General features: G+C 37.7%; 1 protein-coding gene across 1 annotated transcript in view; it reads left to right on the forward strand.

The window, feature by feature from the left end:
* The window catches only part of CCDC73 (coiled-coil domain containing 73), a 112,091-nt gene extending 93,684 nt beyond the window's left edge, over positions 1–18,407 (forward strand). The window contains exons 13-17 of the mRNA XM_007530105.3: positions 2,075–2,209; positions 3,738–3,927; positions 6,609–8,081; positions 11,542–11,675; positions 18,103–18,407. Of these exons, the coding sequence (XP_007530167.1) occupies positions 2,075–2,209; positions 3,738–3,927; positions 6,609–8,081; positions 11,542–11,675; positions 18,103–18,303 (2,133 nt within the window). The 3' untranslated portion in view covers positions 18,304–18,407. The remainder of the gene's footprint in view (positions 1–2,074; positions 2,210–3,737; positions 3,928–6,608; positions 8,082–11,541; positions 11,676–18,102) is intronic.
* Positions 18,408–18,502: the final 95 nt, after the last annotated feature.

Here is an 18,502-nt window from a genome sequence, read left to right on the forward strand (position 1 = left end):
GGGAAAGTGGGCCCTATCCAAGGGTTCCAGGACTGGGGGAAGTAGGGGCTCTATAGTGGAGATGTGAGGTTCCTGCTGTCTTAGGGTTCCAAAAGACAATCGATAGTTAATGTTATCATCACATTATTTGTTAATTGGGTTAACTTTGAAAAGTCCTTTTGTTAGGGTTTGCTGTACAGTACCCAGTATCTTGTATATAGCTGTGCTATATAAATAATTTTTTAAAAAGAAAATAGTTTTAGGAAAAAGACACCACAGTTGCCTCTGAAAGATACATAATAGAGGGTCAGGCAGTAGCCAGCGGGTTAAACGCACATGGTGCAAAGTGCAAGGACCAGCTCGAGGATCCCGGTTCAAGCCCCTGGCTCCCCACCTGCAGGGGGGTTGTTTCACAAGTGGTGAAGCAAATCTGCAGGTGTCTATATCTCCCACTCTCTGTCTTCCCCTCCTCTCTCCATTTCTCTCTGTCCTATCAACAATGACAGCAATAACAACCATAATAATAACAGCAACAACGAACAATAAGGGCAACAAAAGGGAAAAAATAGCCTCCAGGAGCAGTGGATTTGTAGTGCAGATACTGAGCCCCAGTGATAACCTGGGCGGCCAAAAGAAAGGAGAAAAGAAAAAAAAGAAAGAAAAGAAAAGAAAGATACATAATAATTAAAATAGCAAAGATCAAACATAAAGAGAACTTTTTCAAATGTAGTTAGAGAAAAACAAAGAGTTACCTACAAGGGAGCCAGAAAAATCAGCTGATTTCCCAACAAAAAAGCTAAAGGCCAGAAAGGGTTGGCAGGATATATCAGAAATTTTGAATGGAAAAGACCTTCTGTAACTACTTTATTCAGCTAGCTTATCATTCAGATTTGAAGCAGTAATGAAGAGCATTAACAGGTAAGCAACAGTTGAAGAAATTCACCACCACTGAACCAGTTCTTGGAGAAATAATAATACTGTTAGAATGAGCCTGACTCCATTCATACGTTGGGGTGAGTTTTGCTATTATGGTATCTTTCCCTCTGTCTCTCTCTCTGCCTGCGTATCTGAAAAAGTCAGCCTGGAGAGTGAAGCTCCAGAAATGACAAAAAAAAAGTAATAGGACTATTTATAGAAAAGGAAAATACCTATGATCTTAATCATATGGTGTAAATAAGCAAAGCAAGGAAACAAGAAAAGTCAAATGAAGGCAACCTTTCTCTCCCCCTGTCTCCCCTCCTCTCTCCATTTCTATCTGTCCTAACAATGACAACATTACTAACAACAACAACAATAACTACAATAACAATTTAAAAAACAAGGACAACAAAAAGGAAAATAAATAAATATAAAAATTAAAAAAAGAAAAATAGAATTTTTAAGTATGAAATTATGTTTTGTTTCTTTTTTTCCCCTCCAGGGTTATTGCTGGGGCTATTCTACAAATTCAGTGCCCTTGGAGGCCATTTTTTTCCATTGGATAGGATAGAGAGAAATTGAGAGAGGAGGGAGAGATAGAGAAGGGAAGAGAAAGACAGCTGCAGACATGCTTTACTATTTGTGAATGAACCTCTGCAGATGGGGAGCTGGGGGCTTGAACCAGGATCCTTGAGTGGGTCTTGCGCTTCATACTATGTGCGTTTAACCCAGTGGGCTACCACCTGGCCCCCTGAAATTATATTTATTAAGTGCTCGCACAATTCAATGAATGGTGGTTCTTTTTACTTCCCACCACTCCAGTGCCTGGGGTGGAACACAGGGCCACATGCATACTAATATTATTGAGCTGTCTTCCTAGTTCAATTTTTCTCTGTGTTTTTGGAAAAGAAGCAAGGCACCAGAGTATTGTTCCATCATCAAGGAGTTTCTTTGGTGCTTTGATGCTCCCATGTGGTGTTAAGGATAAAACCCAGGGTCTCTCACATGGTACATGTGGTTTACCTGCTGAGTCACATCCCAGTCCTTAAGTGGACCTAAATGGTAGTTCTTAATTTCTTTGTGATTGTTTTCATGTCTTACTGTGTTCTAAAACTGCTGTTAGTAAAGCATTTTCATACAGTACATAAAACCTCATTTTGGTTAAATTTTACATTAGGTTGAAGAACTTAATGGAGAAATTAAGGAGATTAAAAATGACTTTTCAGCACTTAATGAAACTCATATTAAGTTACAAGAACATTATAACAAATTATGTGATCAGAAAAAGTTTGAGGAAGACAAGAAACTTCAGGTAATATTCAACTATCATCTGAGTACAGACAAAGAAATTGGGACCATCTTTGATTACTTTATCTCTGCTTTATATTTTCAGTTTCTCAACTTAAAAAAAAATGAATATAAGTGCTAGGGAAATACTGGGTTGGAAAAGTCCTGGCATATTTTTTTATGCAAAAATGCATCATGACTTTTTTGACAACCCAGGAGCATAATGGGTAAGGTCCCAGGTTTAGTCCCAGCACCACCATAAGCCAGAGCTGAGCTCTGACTAAAAAGAAAAAAAGTATAAACATGCAGTCTGTAATACATTTATAGTTTCTGTAGACAGTATGGAGCATGGATTTCCAGGTGCCCTTTACACACATTTGTTGAAAAGACTTTTTCTCACACAAGTAGAACCTGAACTGGAATTGGCATGTTGCACCAAAGTAAAAGACTCTGGCATGGGGGGAGGGGGGGATACAGGTCCAAAAAGGATGACAGAGGACCTAGTGGGGGTTGTATTGTTATATGGAAAACTGAGAAATGTTATGCATGTACAAACTATTGTATTTACTGTCGAATATAAAACATTAATTCCCCAATAAAGAAATAAAAAAGTTTTTTCTCCTGTAGTATCTTTATATATTTTTTTAAAGATTTAATTTATTTATCAATGAGAAACATAGGAGGAGAGAGAAAGAACCAGGCATCACCCTGGTATATGTGCTGCTGGGGATTGAACTTAGGACCTCATGCTTGAGAGTCTGATGCTGTATCTATCCACTGTGCCCTCCCAGACCACAGTTATCTTTGTATTTTTTTTAATAAGTCATTCTAAATATATGTGGGTTTATTTCTGAACTCTGCTTTTTGTCCCATTGATTATATGTCTATCTTTAAGCCAATGTGACAATGTCTTCATTAGTGTATCTTTATAAGAAATCTCAAATCTTCCTGAATATGGGAGCCTGGTGGTGGTACACCCAGTTAAGCATACCTGTTATCCAGCGCAAGGCTCCAGGTTCAAGCTCCCTTACGAGTGGTGAAGCAAGTTTGCAGGTGTCTTTCTCTCTCACACATTGACCTATCTAATAAAAAAAAATTAGGAAGAAAGGCCACCGGGAACGGTGGGTTTGTATTGCCAGCACTGAACCCCAGTGATAACTCTGAATATTAAGCCCTACAATTTTGTTGTTCATTCTTTTTTTCTTTCCTTTTTCTCTATTATGTGCTCAGTATATGGGAGGAGAGGGAAGGACGTTGAACTGACATTATTTATTTTAAGTATACAAACAATAGTTTTCATGCCATAACTCCCTTGTATCTAATGAAGGAGTAATTATTTTAACATATATGATGTATGATACAACTTGAGCCACATGTTTGAAAACATCTTAAAGGTCTCCATTGTGTTTAAATATGGTAGACTATGCCAAATGAACTTCAAATGATTTTCCTACAAAGAGTAGTGTCACTTGGTTAATCTTAAACTTATTTTTTAGCAATCTGTTTATATGTATATATATAATGAAAAAGGATTATTTTTCATTTTACACTAGAAATTTCCAGAAGTAAATAGTGAAAACAGTGAGCTGTCAGTGAAAATATCAGAAATGACCACCAGAGATAAATATAATCCTGGGCAAGAAATAAGGGAAGAAAATGACATGCATTTTTGTTTAGATGGTAAAGACAGAGAAAATGAGGAAAAGAAAGAAGATCCATTTCTAGAAGAAACAATCAAAGAAGGTAATATAAGATTCAAATTCATTATTGACCTTCCCCCGCTTCCCATACAGAATCTGCCTAAGAGCTGCACTGTATATACCATCTGTGGAATTAAAGGGATTATTAATCATAACTTTTGCTTTGAGGATCTTATAGTGCAATTGGAGAAATGCTTTCTACTTGTATGTCTTTAAAAAAAGCTTTGTTTGAGTTATCCTTACAGTCAATATTTTTTTTAAAAAAAAATACATTCCTGCCTTCCTTTCTCATTACTTATTTTTTGGCTCTGGGCATTGTAATTTCTGCCTTCACTGTTTACTGAGAATGTTCGCTGGGTTGTCACTAATCTTCCAATGACTTTGCTTAGTTCAAATAACCCTCTACAGATACTGAAATAATTCAACTAACCTGTACATCTTTTTTTATTAAAAAGTTGCTTAATAATGATACTGAATGAAATGTTTAATTCTAGGCTGAACAGCCACTTGGTGGTGATATTGTAGAAAAAATGAACAAAAACAAATCTCCTTAAAACAGAAACTTTAAAAAAAAAAAAAAAGGAACTATTTATTCTAGACTATCTTAACTATACAGAAATTTTGAAAACTATGGTTAGAAATCAGGTGAACAAAATTAATGTCTTTATTAAGTAACTTTTTTTAATATTTATTTTATTTATTTATTCCCTCTTGTTGCCCTTGTTGTTTTATTGTTGTAGTTATTATTGTTGTCGTAGTTGTTGGATAGGACAGAGAGAAATGGAGAGAGGTGGGGAAGAAAGAGGGGGAGAGAAAGATAGACACCTGCAGACCTGCTTCGCTGCCTGTGAAGTGACGCCCCTGCAGGTGGAGAGTCAGGGCTCAAACCGGGATCCTCATGCCGGTCCTTGTGCTTTGCGCCACCTGCGCTTAACCTGCTGTGCTACAGCCCTACTCCCTATTAAGTAACTTTTTAAAGAAGAAATTTTAAATATATTTTTATTTATTGCATAGAGACAGACAGAAATATGTAGGGAAGGGGGAGGTTAGAGGAAGAAAGAAAAAGAGAGAAAAAAGAGAAAAAAAGGGACCCGGAGGTGGCGCACCTGGTTGAGTGCACATGTTAAAATATGCAAGGACCCAGGTTTGAGCCCCCACTTCCCACCTGCAGGGGGAAAGCAGGGCTGCTCTCTTCCTCTCTATCACTCCCTTTCCTCTTGATTTCAGGCTGTCTCTACCCAGTAAATAAATTTTAAAAAGATAGAATTTGTATCTTTAGAAAAAGAAAAAGAGAGAGGGAGAAAGATACCTGTGACACTGTTAGATCATTCATGAAGCTTTCTCCCTGCAGGTGGGGACCAGGAGGTTTAAGCCAGGTCTTTGCACATTGTAACATGTGCTCTCTACCAGGTGTGCCACAACCTGGCCCTATTAAGTAACTATTCTTTTTTGTTTTAAAAATTTCTTTATTGGGGGATTAATTATTTACAGTTGACAGTAAAATACAATAATTTGTATATGGTAACATTTCCACATAACAATACAACCCTCACTAGGGTCTTCCTCTGCCATCATGTTCCAGGACCTGAACCGTCCCCCACACCCACCACAATCTTTTACTTTGGTCAATACACCAACTCCAGTCCAAGATCTGCTTAGTGTTTTCCCTTCTATCTTGTTTTTCAACTTCTGTCTATGAGTGAGATCATCCCTTTTGTTTCTGACTTAATCTCATTAAGTACCTATTCTGATACACTTGGGCAAAACTATTCCAAAATTTTAAAATTTTTCACAAGATAGTGAATTAAAGTTTGACTATCAGCTTTGAAAAGACTAGCAATATCTGAATTTAGGTAGTAGATGCCAGAGTATAAATGGTTTAGTTTTTATCTAATCAGCTATGTCTTTATATAGAATTGTACTGTATGACCCAAAGGTAGCAACAAACTAATGAAATAAAAACCTATTTAAATTTTTATTTATTTTTAAAACTTCTAATAGTGATTTAATATTGACTTACAAAATTATAAGATAATAGGGATATAATTCTATACCTTTTACCTTTCCCACCACAAGATTCTGTGTCCCCTTCCCCATTCCCTCCACTGGAAATTGCTGTAGTTCTCCACAGATATGACACTATTATTTCTATAGCTATCTATCTATATTTATTTTTCTATGGTTCTACCTTCTCTTCCTTTATAAGTCACACCTACTACTTTTGAGTATTCTTTCTCCCTACCCCCACCCCCACCTTTTTTTTTCTCTCCCTATGGGTCCTGATGGGATTAGAGTTCAGAGCCCTCTGTAAAGACTATTGTGTAATATGCTCAACTTCCTCCTGTGTAAATCAGAGAAATATTTTTGCTATTATGAAATAAAAATGTGTGGATCAGGCTAAATCTTAACATACTACATTCATACTTTTTGTGAAAAGGAAAACTCGGTATTTAGGTAAAGTTGATGTCATACATGCATAATAATTGTGCAGTGAAATATTTAAGGCTGAATGTCTTTCATAAAAATAGATTATAAAAATAAAATAAAAATAGATTATAGGGGCAGGGGTAGATAGCATAGTGGTTATGCAAAGAGACTCTCATGCCTGAGGCTCTAAAGTCCCAGGTTCAATTCCCTGCATCATCACAAGCCAGAGCTGAACAGTGCTCAGATTAAAAAAAATTTATTTTACTATATAATTTTTTACTGTTGTCATCATGACAGATTTACAACTTTCTGGACAATGCTCCAAGAATGAAATCAAGACTACTAAACCTCAAGATGAAAATCAAAGTGAAACTTCCCTTAACAAAAACTTTATAGAAAAAGAATTATTTAGTCAAGGACAAATATTGAATGTTACTGACTTTCAAAAAACAGTTACTACAGAAATCACAGATGAGCTATTCTTGGACAAAGACAATGAATGTACCGAATTTAAATCATCAAATAACTCATTTTTAATGGCGAGTATCTCAATAGAAACAGAAAAAATACAAGGATTAGGTCATCATCATGTAGATGTATGTCCAGAAGGTGAAAATAGCATCTTAAATGAGATGTCTCACAATACAGATCACAAAAAAAATGTTTCTGAAGGTGAGCCATTTAAGCAACAATCCAGACTGCTTCCAGGGATTCAAGAAAATACAGAAAAGACGATGACAAATAGTGACCAAACAAAAGCAGATTTGAATTCATCTCAAAATGTAAAAAAGGCCCCTGTTCAGTGTCAGAAATATAATTTACAGGATTTGAGCAATGCTATGTTAGATAATAAACAGTGTGAAATAAAGCAAATGGGCTTGCTAAATAAAAAAAGTGAAGTAAGCATATTGCCATTTAAACAAACTTCAAATTTCTTTCACATCTGTAAGGAAACTTCAGGGAAATCTGAACTGATAATTTCCTGTGATACAGTAAACGACCAGCCTATTTCATCTGCAGCTTTCAGTGATAATTTGCAAGAACTTAAAAATTCGTATAAAAATGTTAATATTACACCTGTGTTGCTGAAGCCCAACTCAAGCTCTGGAGAAAGCATTATGTGGAAAAGTCTGAATAATATACAAAACTGTCATTTTAAGAACTTCTTAGGATATTCAGAAAACAATGCATCTATTTCCCATATTCAAGTTAACAATGACAATATCCATACTCCAGAAACCAAAGAAGAGAAAAGTGCACTTCACACAAAAACTTACACAGAATTACAGTTTTCCAGCAAAGAGAGTCAGATTGATGAGAATCAGATAACAGAAGTCATAAAAAATGATATCTTCTCTTTTATGAACGTTAATGAAAGACCAAGTACATTGTTAAATAACACAGAGAAAAAAGAGACATTAAATGATGCTGTCTTAGGAAAAAATGACAGTGAAGTACAACTGGAAAAATCATGCTCATTTCACAGAGAGCCATCTGGAAATGTAGTAAACAGAAGTGGAAGGTCAACCTTTGATCTTTCAGCTTCTGATAAAAAAACTGAGAAAACTCCAGTACATGTGAAGTGTTTAGGTCCTAGTCCTTGGTTAAATGTAAATCAAACTGAAAATCAAACAGTGACTACTTCAGCTTGTGACATTACTTCGTTGCTAAAAGAGAGGTCAGTAGGTCCATCCGAAAACAAGAAGATTGTTTCAATGACATTTTGTAAAAATGATGGTATAGGTGATGGCAAGAAAGGCATTGGACCAGGTAAGAAAATACAGTGTATGTTTAATTTTTTTCATTGTCTGTATTTCTACATTTAATTTTTGTAAAAGTCTTCAGATGGCTATAATATTCTACAAGTATTTGCATTTGAAAAAGAAGGGTTTTAGTTACAGAAGTGGCCTGATATCTTTTCACCTAAACCTGAGCTTGCATTATCAACATGCACTGAGCTACAGTTGTCTTTTGTAAATTTAAAACATTCTCATCATTTAGGAACTAAAGCTAACAAAAATACCACAGGACAGGTCACTAATTTAAATTCAGAAACATACATAATTTGAGACTGATTTTTATTTTTAGACCAAATGCAATGAAGTTGTTAATAAGACTTCTCTGTCAGGGACTGTGTAGACAGCATAATGGTTAGTATGCAAAAGACTTTCATGCCCAAGGTTCCAAGATCCCAGGTTTCCCTTAGCATCATAAATCAAAGCTGATCAGGGCTCAAGTCTCTATGTATGTCTCTCTTTCTCTCTCAAAAAAAAAAGGATGTATATATATATTTCTATCAGTATCTTCTTATTTATCTATAAAAAAATTTCTTCAGGACCCATTTTAGTTTCTATAATATTGTCACCTTTCCCTAATTACCTCTTTTCCTAATTTTCTCATTTTATCTCTTGAACAGATCTATAACTTTCTCATTTTAAAAATAATATTGAGATATATAGCATAAAACACTGTGTGCCATGAATATTTGTCACTATCTGAAACACTTAAAAGTCTGTGTTACATACCTAGCTTACCATGTTCAAATATTAAAATTTTTGGGTAACAAACTACTGTTTTAAAACCACCACATGGAAAATATAAAGTCTAACTTCTGCTTTAAAAATACTACAGAACAACAACAAAAAATACATCAACAACTGTACTCTAACCCTAGTCCCCCAGTAAAGTGATTTAAGGGGAAAAAAACAGGAAGGGCAAATAGCTGAAATATATGATTTAGTTTGTTAATGTTTCATCTTTTATTATTGATTTAAAACTGACAGACACTGAAGCCTGATGATTGATACATCGCAGTTCATACACTTCCCAAAATATTTTAAAATAATATACTGTGTGTATCATGTAGAGGTGTACAAATTAGCTTGATAACAATGAACACTAGTTTAAGAAATATGAACATGTAGAAAATATTTTCCTTAACAGCAATCTCATAGTCTAAGTTGTTCAGGTTGTTAAAGACATTTAAAAAGTATTTATTTCACAAGGACCAGTGTAAGGATCCCAATTCGATCCCCCGGCTCCCCACCTGCAGGGGAGTCGCTTCACAGGTGGTGAAGCAGGTCTGCAGGTGTCTTATCTTTCTCTCCCCCTTTCAGTCTTCCACTCCTCTCTCCATTTCTCTATGTCCTGTCTAACAATGACGACATCAATAACAACAACAATGATAACTACAACAATAAAAAACAACAAGGGCAACAAAAGGGGAAATAAATAAATAAATAAAAAGTATTTATTTATTGGACAGAAACAAAGAGAAATTGAGCGGGAAGGGGAAGATAGGGAGTAAAACACCTGTAGCACTGCTTCACCACATGTGAAGCTTTCCTCCTGCAGGTGGGGACCATGGACTTGAACCTGCTCCAATAGGTGCATCACCACCTGTCCCCCATTTAAAAGACATTCTTAAAGCTTAATGGATTTTTTTTTTTTTTACACTTTCCACAGTACAGTTGTGTGATGTTTAATGACTGACAGGTAAGTTTGGAGGAATCCAACAGGAGGCAAACACCAGTATTACACAAACCTAACTGTAATAGCCTACTAAACTGCAGCCTCTTTTTAGGGACCACCATTGTATACGTGGTCTCACACTGATGAAAACTTGATCAGGATTGCATGCAGGAATGCAGACTACAAAGAATGTTTTGATGGCACTCAGACTTAACAATTTTAAAGACAAACTAGGATTTAAAAGCAAAGTAAGTCTCTTGTTGATTAGCATGAATGGCAAAGTCATGTAGGGAAAATAGGAAACAGCAAAAACACTGCAAAACTTCACTTTGCAAATTATATTTCCCTAATAAAGTCTACTAATGATTTCCCATAAATTTTGAGTCTTGAAAGTCATGTGCTCTTAGTCAAGTGATTGGCTGATCTCATCTTTATAATCTTGGAGTTTTTTTTCTTCTACATTAGACCTTAGTGATATAAAGGTATAAGTCTAGTAATCTGTGGAAATCCAACTTGTAAAATAAAGTTCCTCTTTACCTTCAAAGCTGACATGTTCCTCTAAATTGTTATAATCTATTTTTTTTTCTTTTTTTTCTCCTCCAGGGTTATTGCTGGTTATTATGAATCCACCGCTCCTGGAGGCCATTTTTTCCCCCTTTTTGTTGCCCTAGTTGTTGCAGCCTGGTTGCAGTTATTATTGCCATTGTTGACATTGCTTTGTTGTTGGATAGAACAGAGAGAAATGGAGAGAGGAGGGGAAGACAGAGAGAGGGGGAGAGAAAGATAGACACCTGCAGACCTGCTTCACCGCCCGTGAAGCGACTCCCCTGCAGGTGAGGAGCCAGGGGCTCGAACCGGGATCCTTAAGCCGGTCCCTGCGCTTTGCGCCACGTGCGCTTAACCCACAGCGCCACCGCCCGACCCCCTTATAATCTATTTTTAAAAGTCCAATGATCTCCTAAGTTCCAAGTTTAATTCCCCGCACCACCATAAACCAGAGAGGTGAGCAGAACTCTGGTAAAAAAAAAAAAAAAAAAAAAAAAAGCCCAATGATCCCTTACTAGAAATTTAATTGCCTTCTCATCATGACCAATTTAAAAATACACATATACACACATATATATGTACATATATTCAATACGTTAATGAGAGGCAAAGAGGCCAGAGCACTGCTCAGGTCTGGATCATGGTGGTTCTGGCAACTGAACCTGGAACCTCAGAGCTTCAGGCATGAGTCCTTCCATAACCACACCCCTAAATATACTTTGTAACTTTTAGTGGATTTAGATTTTCTCCACTAAATCGAATCACTGAGATGTTCACTGTATAAATGTTTGCATGTGTGGGCAATGCAATAATCAGTACAGTAAGGATAATACTTCCTGTGAGTCTTTTGGGGTAAATTAATGCTATTTCATTCACCTCAATATTATCAGCAGGCTCCCCCCCCCCCCTTCCTCATAGCACTATTGAACTTTGGTTTATGGTGGTGCAGGGGATTGAACCTGGGATTTTGGAACCTGAGGCATCAAGTTTCTTTGCATAACTATTATGTTATCTTCCCTGCCCAGTAGGCTTTTATAAAATAGCAGTGATTAAATTGTTTTCTGAAGTGAAATGCCTAATACAAGATCAAAGTCGATGAAAATATTTAAAGTAAAACTAGAAATTATTCTCTAGGTACATAAGCATTTCAGTCACAAAAAGAGAACCTGGAAAATAAAAATTCAATGGTTGCCATTTCCTTTTTGTTAAACAGATACTACTAGTGTTCACAGAGTTGCTGACACTTTGAATAACTCAAGTATCCATCCAGATCCCAAGGGAGAGTCCAGTGAAGAGAGGAATGCAATTGCAAAGACTTTTTATGATTCTTCTTTTCCCACAGAACATGTAAGTCAATTAAAAATATTGCAGAGCCGACCTTAGTGAGCTAATTCTACAGATATGTGTAGAACTGTATGCATCTGGATGCTTTAAGGCCTAACTGGTCTCCAAAATAATATCAAAAGGGCAACATGGCACCATTTTTCACAATTAAGGTTGATGGAAAACAGCAGGAAAAAGTCACAGTGTATAAATCAAATAGATGTAATCCAGCCTGTTTTGGGAAGGAGAATGTGAGGTAGTGTATTATACATTTTTTGAAGTCACCTAAACATAGGAATTAGCATTTAAAAATTTCACTTTAATAAAAGATTTTTTAAGATAATGTGTCTATCAGTAGTAGTGCTATAAGGTAGTAGATCTATTATCTTGGAAACTAATTTGAAGGATTAAGTTTATTTTAAATTTCAGATTACAGTATGTGAAAGGCTCATTAATAGTAAGTATGAATATGTACTAAGCAAAGTATTTACATTTTGATGCCAGGAGTCCAATTGTTATATGAAAAACAAGTATAACCAACAAGTTACTTAGTAAAATTCATAAACTGTTTCTAAAAATCTTAGTCTTTAAAACTTTGGATAGTACTTTCCAAAGTCTAAAAACCAAAAAAATTACAGTGTTAACTGCAACAGATAGCTGTAATCAGGAAAGCTTATTTATGAAAGAAACTGTATGGGACAAACTTCCAAATATTTTAGCTTTCTATGTTCATATACACATCTTCCACATATGGTAATTAAAGCAGTTGTTTATTGTTTTGTTTTGACCTTGCCCCACTGGTTTAGTAGAATAAAGCAAAACAAAAACAAAAAACCTTGAGTATTCAAGCTAGACATCATTAAGTTGAATACTTACAGTTGTATTTTCAGTTTGAGATGTGTCATATCTTCTGAAGCTTATTTTTATAATTAGCTTAATAGGTTTTTGTTTTGCATAGAGTCCTAGTGCTTCTTTTGCAGTTAAATGTTATTTTGAGGAATTTATAGAGAACTTAAAATGTTTTCAAAATATTCCTATAATAGCCTGTAAGGTACAGCTATTTTACAGATGAGTAAATAGTACACAATATACAGTAGCTTTTCAAAATCATTTTAAGTCCCAGGCTCAACCCTCAGCTTCACCATAAGTCTGAATTTAGCAGTGCTTAAAAAAAAAAAAAAAAAAAGGGAGTCGGACTGTAGCGCAGCAGGTTAAGCGCAGAGGGCGCAAAGCACAAGGACCGGCATAAGGACCCCGGTTCGAACCCCGGCTCCCCACCTGCAGGGGAGTCGCTTCACAGGCGGTGAAGCAGGTCTGCAGGTGTCTATCTTTCTCTCCCCCTCTCTGTCTTCCCCTCCTCTCTCCATTTCTCTCTGTCCTATCCAACAACGACAACAACAATAACTACAGCAATAAAACAACAAGGGCAACAAAAGGGAATAAATAAATAAAATAAATATTTTTTAAAAAAACCCTTTAGCAAGCAGAGCAGCGCTGTCCCAATTTAAGCTTGGTCAGCAATTAGCTTCTAATGTGGGGCAAGTTCATTCTTTTTGGCCTCTACTTACAAGTACTATTGCAACCCTGGGTTAACCTGGACCAGTCTAATCGCTTCAGGGAGCTTGTGAACATGTTGCTTACTAGTTTTTGGGGTTTTTTTTTGCCTCCAAGGTCATCGCTGGGACTCAGTGCCTGCACCACGAATCCACCGCTCCTGGAAGCTATTTTTTCCCCTTTTGTTGCTCTTGTTGTTTTATTGTTGTTGTGGCTATTACTGTCTTGTTGTTGGACAGGGCAGAGAGAAATCGAGAGGAAGGGAAGACAGAGACGAGGAGAGAAAGATAGAGATACCTGCAGCCCTGCTTCACCAATTGTGAAGCGACCTCACTGCAGGTGGGGAGCCTGAGGCTCGAACTGGGATTCTTCTTCTTCTTTTTTAATATTTATTTACTCCCTTTTGTTGCCCTTGTTTTTTGTTGTAGTTACTATTGTTGTTATTAATGTCATCGTTGTTGAATAGGACAGGGAAATGGAGAGAGGAGGGGAAGACAGAGAGGGAGAAAGACACCTGCAGACCTGCTTCACCGCCTGTGAAGGGACTCCCCTGCAGGTGAGGAGCCGGGGGTTGGAACCAGGATTCTTTCTTACTCGGTCCTTGTGCTTTGCCACCTGAGCTTAACCCACTGTGCTACCGCCTGACTCCGAACCGGGATACTTGAGAGCTTATTTGGAGGTTCTAGCAGGGGAGCACAGCTACTCGTATTCCCTCTACTGAAGACCGGTCCCTCTCTATTCGGAGAAGGCCGTCCTCTTCCACCGAGGGCACAGCTTCTGGAGGGACGCACATGGAGAGGTGAGGGAGGAAGGGGACACCCACCTAGCCAGCCAGATCAGCAGAATCAACCCTGGTGAACAATGGGGTGACACATATCGCAGCGAGATCGCCCTCATATCCGAACCGGGATTCTTTTTTTTTTTTTTAATCTTATTTTTTAAAAAATATTTTATTTATTTATTCCCTTTTGTTGCCCTTGTTGTTTTATTGTTGTAGTTATTATTGTTGTTGTCGTTGTTGGATAGGACAGAGAGAAGTGGAGACAGGAGGGGAAGACAGAGAGGAGAGAAAGACACCTGCAGACCTGCTTCACCGCCTGTGAAGCGACTCCCCTGCAGGTGGGGAGCTGGGGTTCGAACCGGGATCCGTATGCCGATCCTTGTGCTTTGCGCCACCTGCGCTTAACCCGCTGCGCTACAGCCCGACTCCCCTGAACCGGGATTCTTATGTGCGCTCAACTCGCTGCACTACTTACTGTCCCATCCTTCCCTCCCCCACTTACTAGTTTTTTTTTAGACCAGCTGTCAAAATGGCAACTGGTAGGCCTAACAGCAGTTTACTGTCTTGCTTAGCAATATATTTTTTTCAGTATAGCTACACTTACCCTTCTCCCTATTGTCTGTAGCTGCTTTTGTGTTGCAACACAATAAGCAATTTATGAGGGAAGTAATTTGGCCCAAGAGACATTAAAAAAAATTTTTTTTTCCAAGCTGGGGACTCAACACATGAAAGATTTACCATTTTGTCATTCAGATAGAGGCACCATAGTATTGGAGGTCCCTCCAGTACCCCAGCACTTTCCTGTGGTATAGGGATTTGAACTTGGACTGTAATGCATAGCAAGACACACATCCAATTCAGTGGGCTCTATTTTTCTTTTTGGCTACAGGTTATCACTGGGGCTCGGTACTGGCACTACAAATCCACTGCTCCTGGCATCGGATTTTTTCCATTTTTATGGGATAGGACAGAGTGAAATTGAGAGAGGAAGGGAAGATTGAGAGGGGGGAGAGAAAGACACCTACAAACCTGCTTCACCATTTGTGAAACATCCCTCTTGGCAGGTGGGGAGCCTGGGGCTGGAACCAGGATCCTTGCACTTCATACTGTGTGGACCACCTGGCTCCCCCTGAGGCCTCTTTATGGCTTATTCTAAATGGCTTGTCACATAAAACTTCCCAACCTTTATTATAAATGAACTCTATTTATGTTTACAGAATATACTTAAGCATATTTGTATGCATACCATCCATACAAGTTCTGCTAAATCCCGGTAGACATGAGCAAATTCATATTCTCCCAACTAAATCCAAAACCTTTTTTTTCTTTCTGTAATAGTTATTCTTAGGAATTTGGAAATTTCTGGAAAAAGGACCAGAAAGCTGGATCTAGGAAGAGTAGTTCCCAAATATGAAGGTGCATAAGTATTGTTGACTGTAAACCCCATCAATTTGATGTGATCTGGGGCCCATATTCAGCTTAGGAGCCTATGTGACCTCTGTATCCCTGTAGATCTGAGCTCACATTCTGTGGTCATGAGTAGGAACATTCCAAGCTGCCCTAATATCAGGACCCATCTTCCTCAGGTGTAGCAGAGTATGTTGTCTAGCCTCCCTTCAGAGAATGGAACATTCTCTACCATTGTTGATCCAAGTTGAGGGCAAGGTCCTATGGGGGCCCACAGAGGGGTTTGCTTTGTTGTTCCTGATATAGATGACCAATAACAATGGAGAGAGGCCTTTAGTCAAGGTCTAGGCCCATCATGTCTGTTTGGCAATCTCAGGACTCCCCAAATAGGACCCCAACTGATGGGGTGGCCTGATAGTGACTACAGAGTCATTGTTAAAGTATGCCAGTCTCTTGCCCTTACTCAGCTTTTGCAGTCCTTGCTTTGATAAAGATAGCTTGGGAGTAAGGGAAGTATAATAGGAAATAGGTGGAGGGTAGCTAAGTAGACACTATTTTATTATGAATTGCGTATTGACTCACTGCAAACTATTGTGTACTTTTGCTTTCAGGTATATATTTTGCCCTAATTTATGGATACATGTGAACATATGCCCTATCTCATGGGACCTGGTCTATATCTAGGTTTTGGGATTTTGTTGGAATGTTTCCTTTTTATAAATAAAAATTATAAAAAAAATTATTGCTGGGGCTCAGTGCCGGCACTACAAATCCAGTGCTCCTGTGGCCATTTTTTCAATTTTTTTTTTTGATTGTACAGAAATTGATGGGAGAGGGAAATAGAAACCTGCAGACAGTGAAGCAAACCCCCCCCCCAAAGGTGGGGGGAGCTGGGGGTTTGAACTGGGATCCTTGCGCTTTGCACTATATGACCTTAACCTGGTGCGCCCAATCCTCCCTTTTTTAAATTTTTACTAGAGCATTGGTCAGCTCTGGCTTGTGGGGGGTTTGAACCTGGGACTTTGGAGCCTCAGGCTGAGTCTCTTTGCATAACCATTATTCTATCTAGCCCCACCTGCTTTAACCACTGGTCACCTCCCAAACCACCAGCAAATGATATATGATCCAAAATTTTTTGTGTCTCCAGGGTTATTACTGGGGGTTTGCACTATGAACCCACTGCTCCTGGAGGCTTTCTCTTGTTGCCCTTGTTCTTTATTGTTGTTATTGCTAACATTGTTGGATAGGACAGAGAGCAATCTAGAGGGGGAAGAGAGAAGGGTGAGAAAGATAAGACACCTGCAGATCTGCTTCACCACCTGTGAAGTGACCCTCTGGCAGGTGGTGAGCTGGAGGCTCGAACCGGGATCATTGAGCCGGTCCTTATGCTTAACCCAATGCACTACTTGCCCAGCCCCCCAAAATGTTTTAAATATATGTAAGTTTTTGTCATTGTGGGGGCATCACCATTTTGGTGGTGAAATGTGACAGAAGGTAAGACAGCACCAAAGCTTCCTCCTCTAGTGAAGGGGTTGTGGGCTCAAACCTGGGTCACACACTGGGCAAAGCAGGCACCTTAGCAGGTGAGTTATCTAGCCAGCCTGGGTATTTTTTTTTTGGGGGGGGCCCTCTTACTTCCCCTTCTTTTGATAGAGGACAAAAGGAATAGGGAGACACCTGCAGTACTGCTCACTTGAACATGCTTTTCTGCTGGTGACCACCATCCAACCCCCATGTGAAAATATTTTAATGGTATTTTGGATCTTAGGTGACTTTCATCCTTATCCTGCTTGCTCTGTTTCTAAAATGTAATTTTCACATTTAACTGGAGTTTATCTGAATACTGTCACAGACATTTTCCCCCGAAGAAACTTATATAGAGGAAACAAAAGTAGAAGATAAATTATCAAACATCCATAAAAGGAGTTTATTTTTAAGCCAATAAATATTGTCTGTGAAAGTTTAATGACCCAGGAAACAGCTCAGAGGAAAAAATATCAAATTTTATAGAATTATCAAATATGCCAAGAATAGAAAAAGTTAAGACTAGCAGTACATAATATGAAAGCATTAACAGGTATCTTCTCTGGATTACTATGGTTTTCAGTTACTTTATATGCTATATTTCCTACTAAAAAAAAAAACCTTAAAAATAAAAATATATATTTTAAAGTATGAACCAGTGCAGTGCCTTGGAAACATGCCAATTTCTAAATACGTCACTGTTCTTTCCTGTTTCTTCAACAATGGTGCTCTGATACATGAGAGGAAGCATGAAGTAAAAGGCAGTTTTATATGGCAGTTTATTTCCGTTAACGTTTTTAATTTCCCCCTGGCTTTCAAAGAAGATACAAAACATAGGCATGTTTGGGAAAGAAAAGGAAGGGGAGTATAAGACAGAACAGATTTTTATCTGTATGTTGTTTTTTTTTTTTCAATGTAGAATGCTCAAGACCTTTAATTTTTTTTTTTTGTAGGATCCTTGGAATATATTAGTAATCTTAAAAGAGTTACTACATAAGCCTACAAACTTACATTTTATAAATTTCTTGTGTCAAAATGACAATGGTAGTTGTTGATAACCATGGAAGAAAATGGTGGTTTTGCTATATACTCATAATCACAGACGCTTGATGGTTTCCTTAGTGATTCACACTTAAGAAGATGAATAATAATTTAGTGATACATTAATTTTTTGGTCTTTCCTAGGTAAAAACAAACCTTCTGAAATCAAGTCAGGTGATTCAAACTAAAGATACTACTGATTTCACTGCATCACTTACTAAAGATGACTGGCAAAATCTAGTAACAAATCAAATAAACAAAATCGAAAAGCTCGTAAGCTTAGAAAATGACAATCAAGCTAAAAAGAGAAAAGCAGAAGAGATGCTGGAAAAAACAACAGATTAAAATACCAGTGTGGTTTGGATTTTAAACTGTGCAGTTGTAGCCCTTTCCCAACTATTTCTGATGGGATGATGTGATACTATCACTATTGTTTTTGTTCAGCAAATGGCTCGTTTAAGACAGCATTCAATTCCCTTACTTTCATTCTAGTATCCTTTCATCAACACTTTTACCTTTTAGACCCATCACTACAAAATACGGA

Source organism: Erinaceus europaeus, chromosome 17 (genome assembly GCF_950295315.1).
Source record: "Erinaceus europaeus chromosome 17, mEriEur2.1, whole genome shotgun sequence".
NCBI classification, from domain to species: Eukaryota; Metazoa; Chordata; class Mammalia; order Eulipotyphla; family Erinaceidae; genus Erinaceus; species Erinaceus europaeus.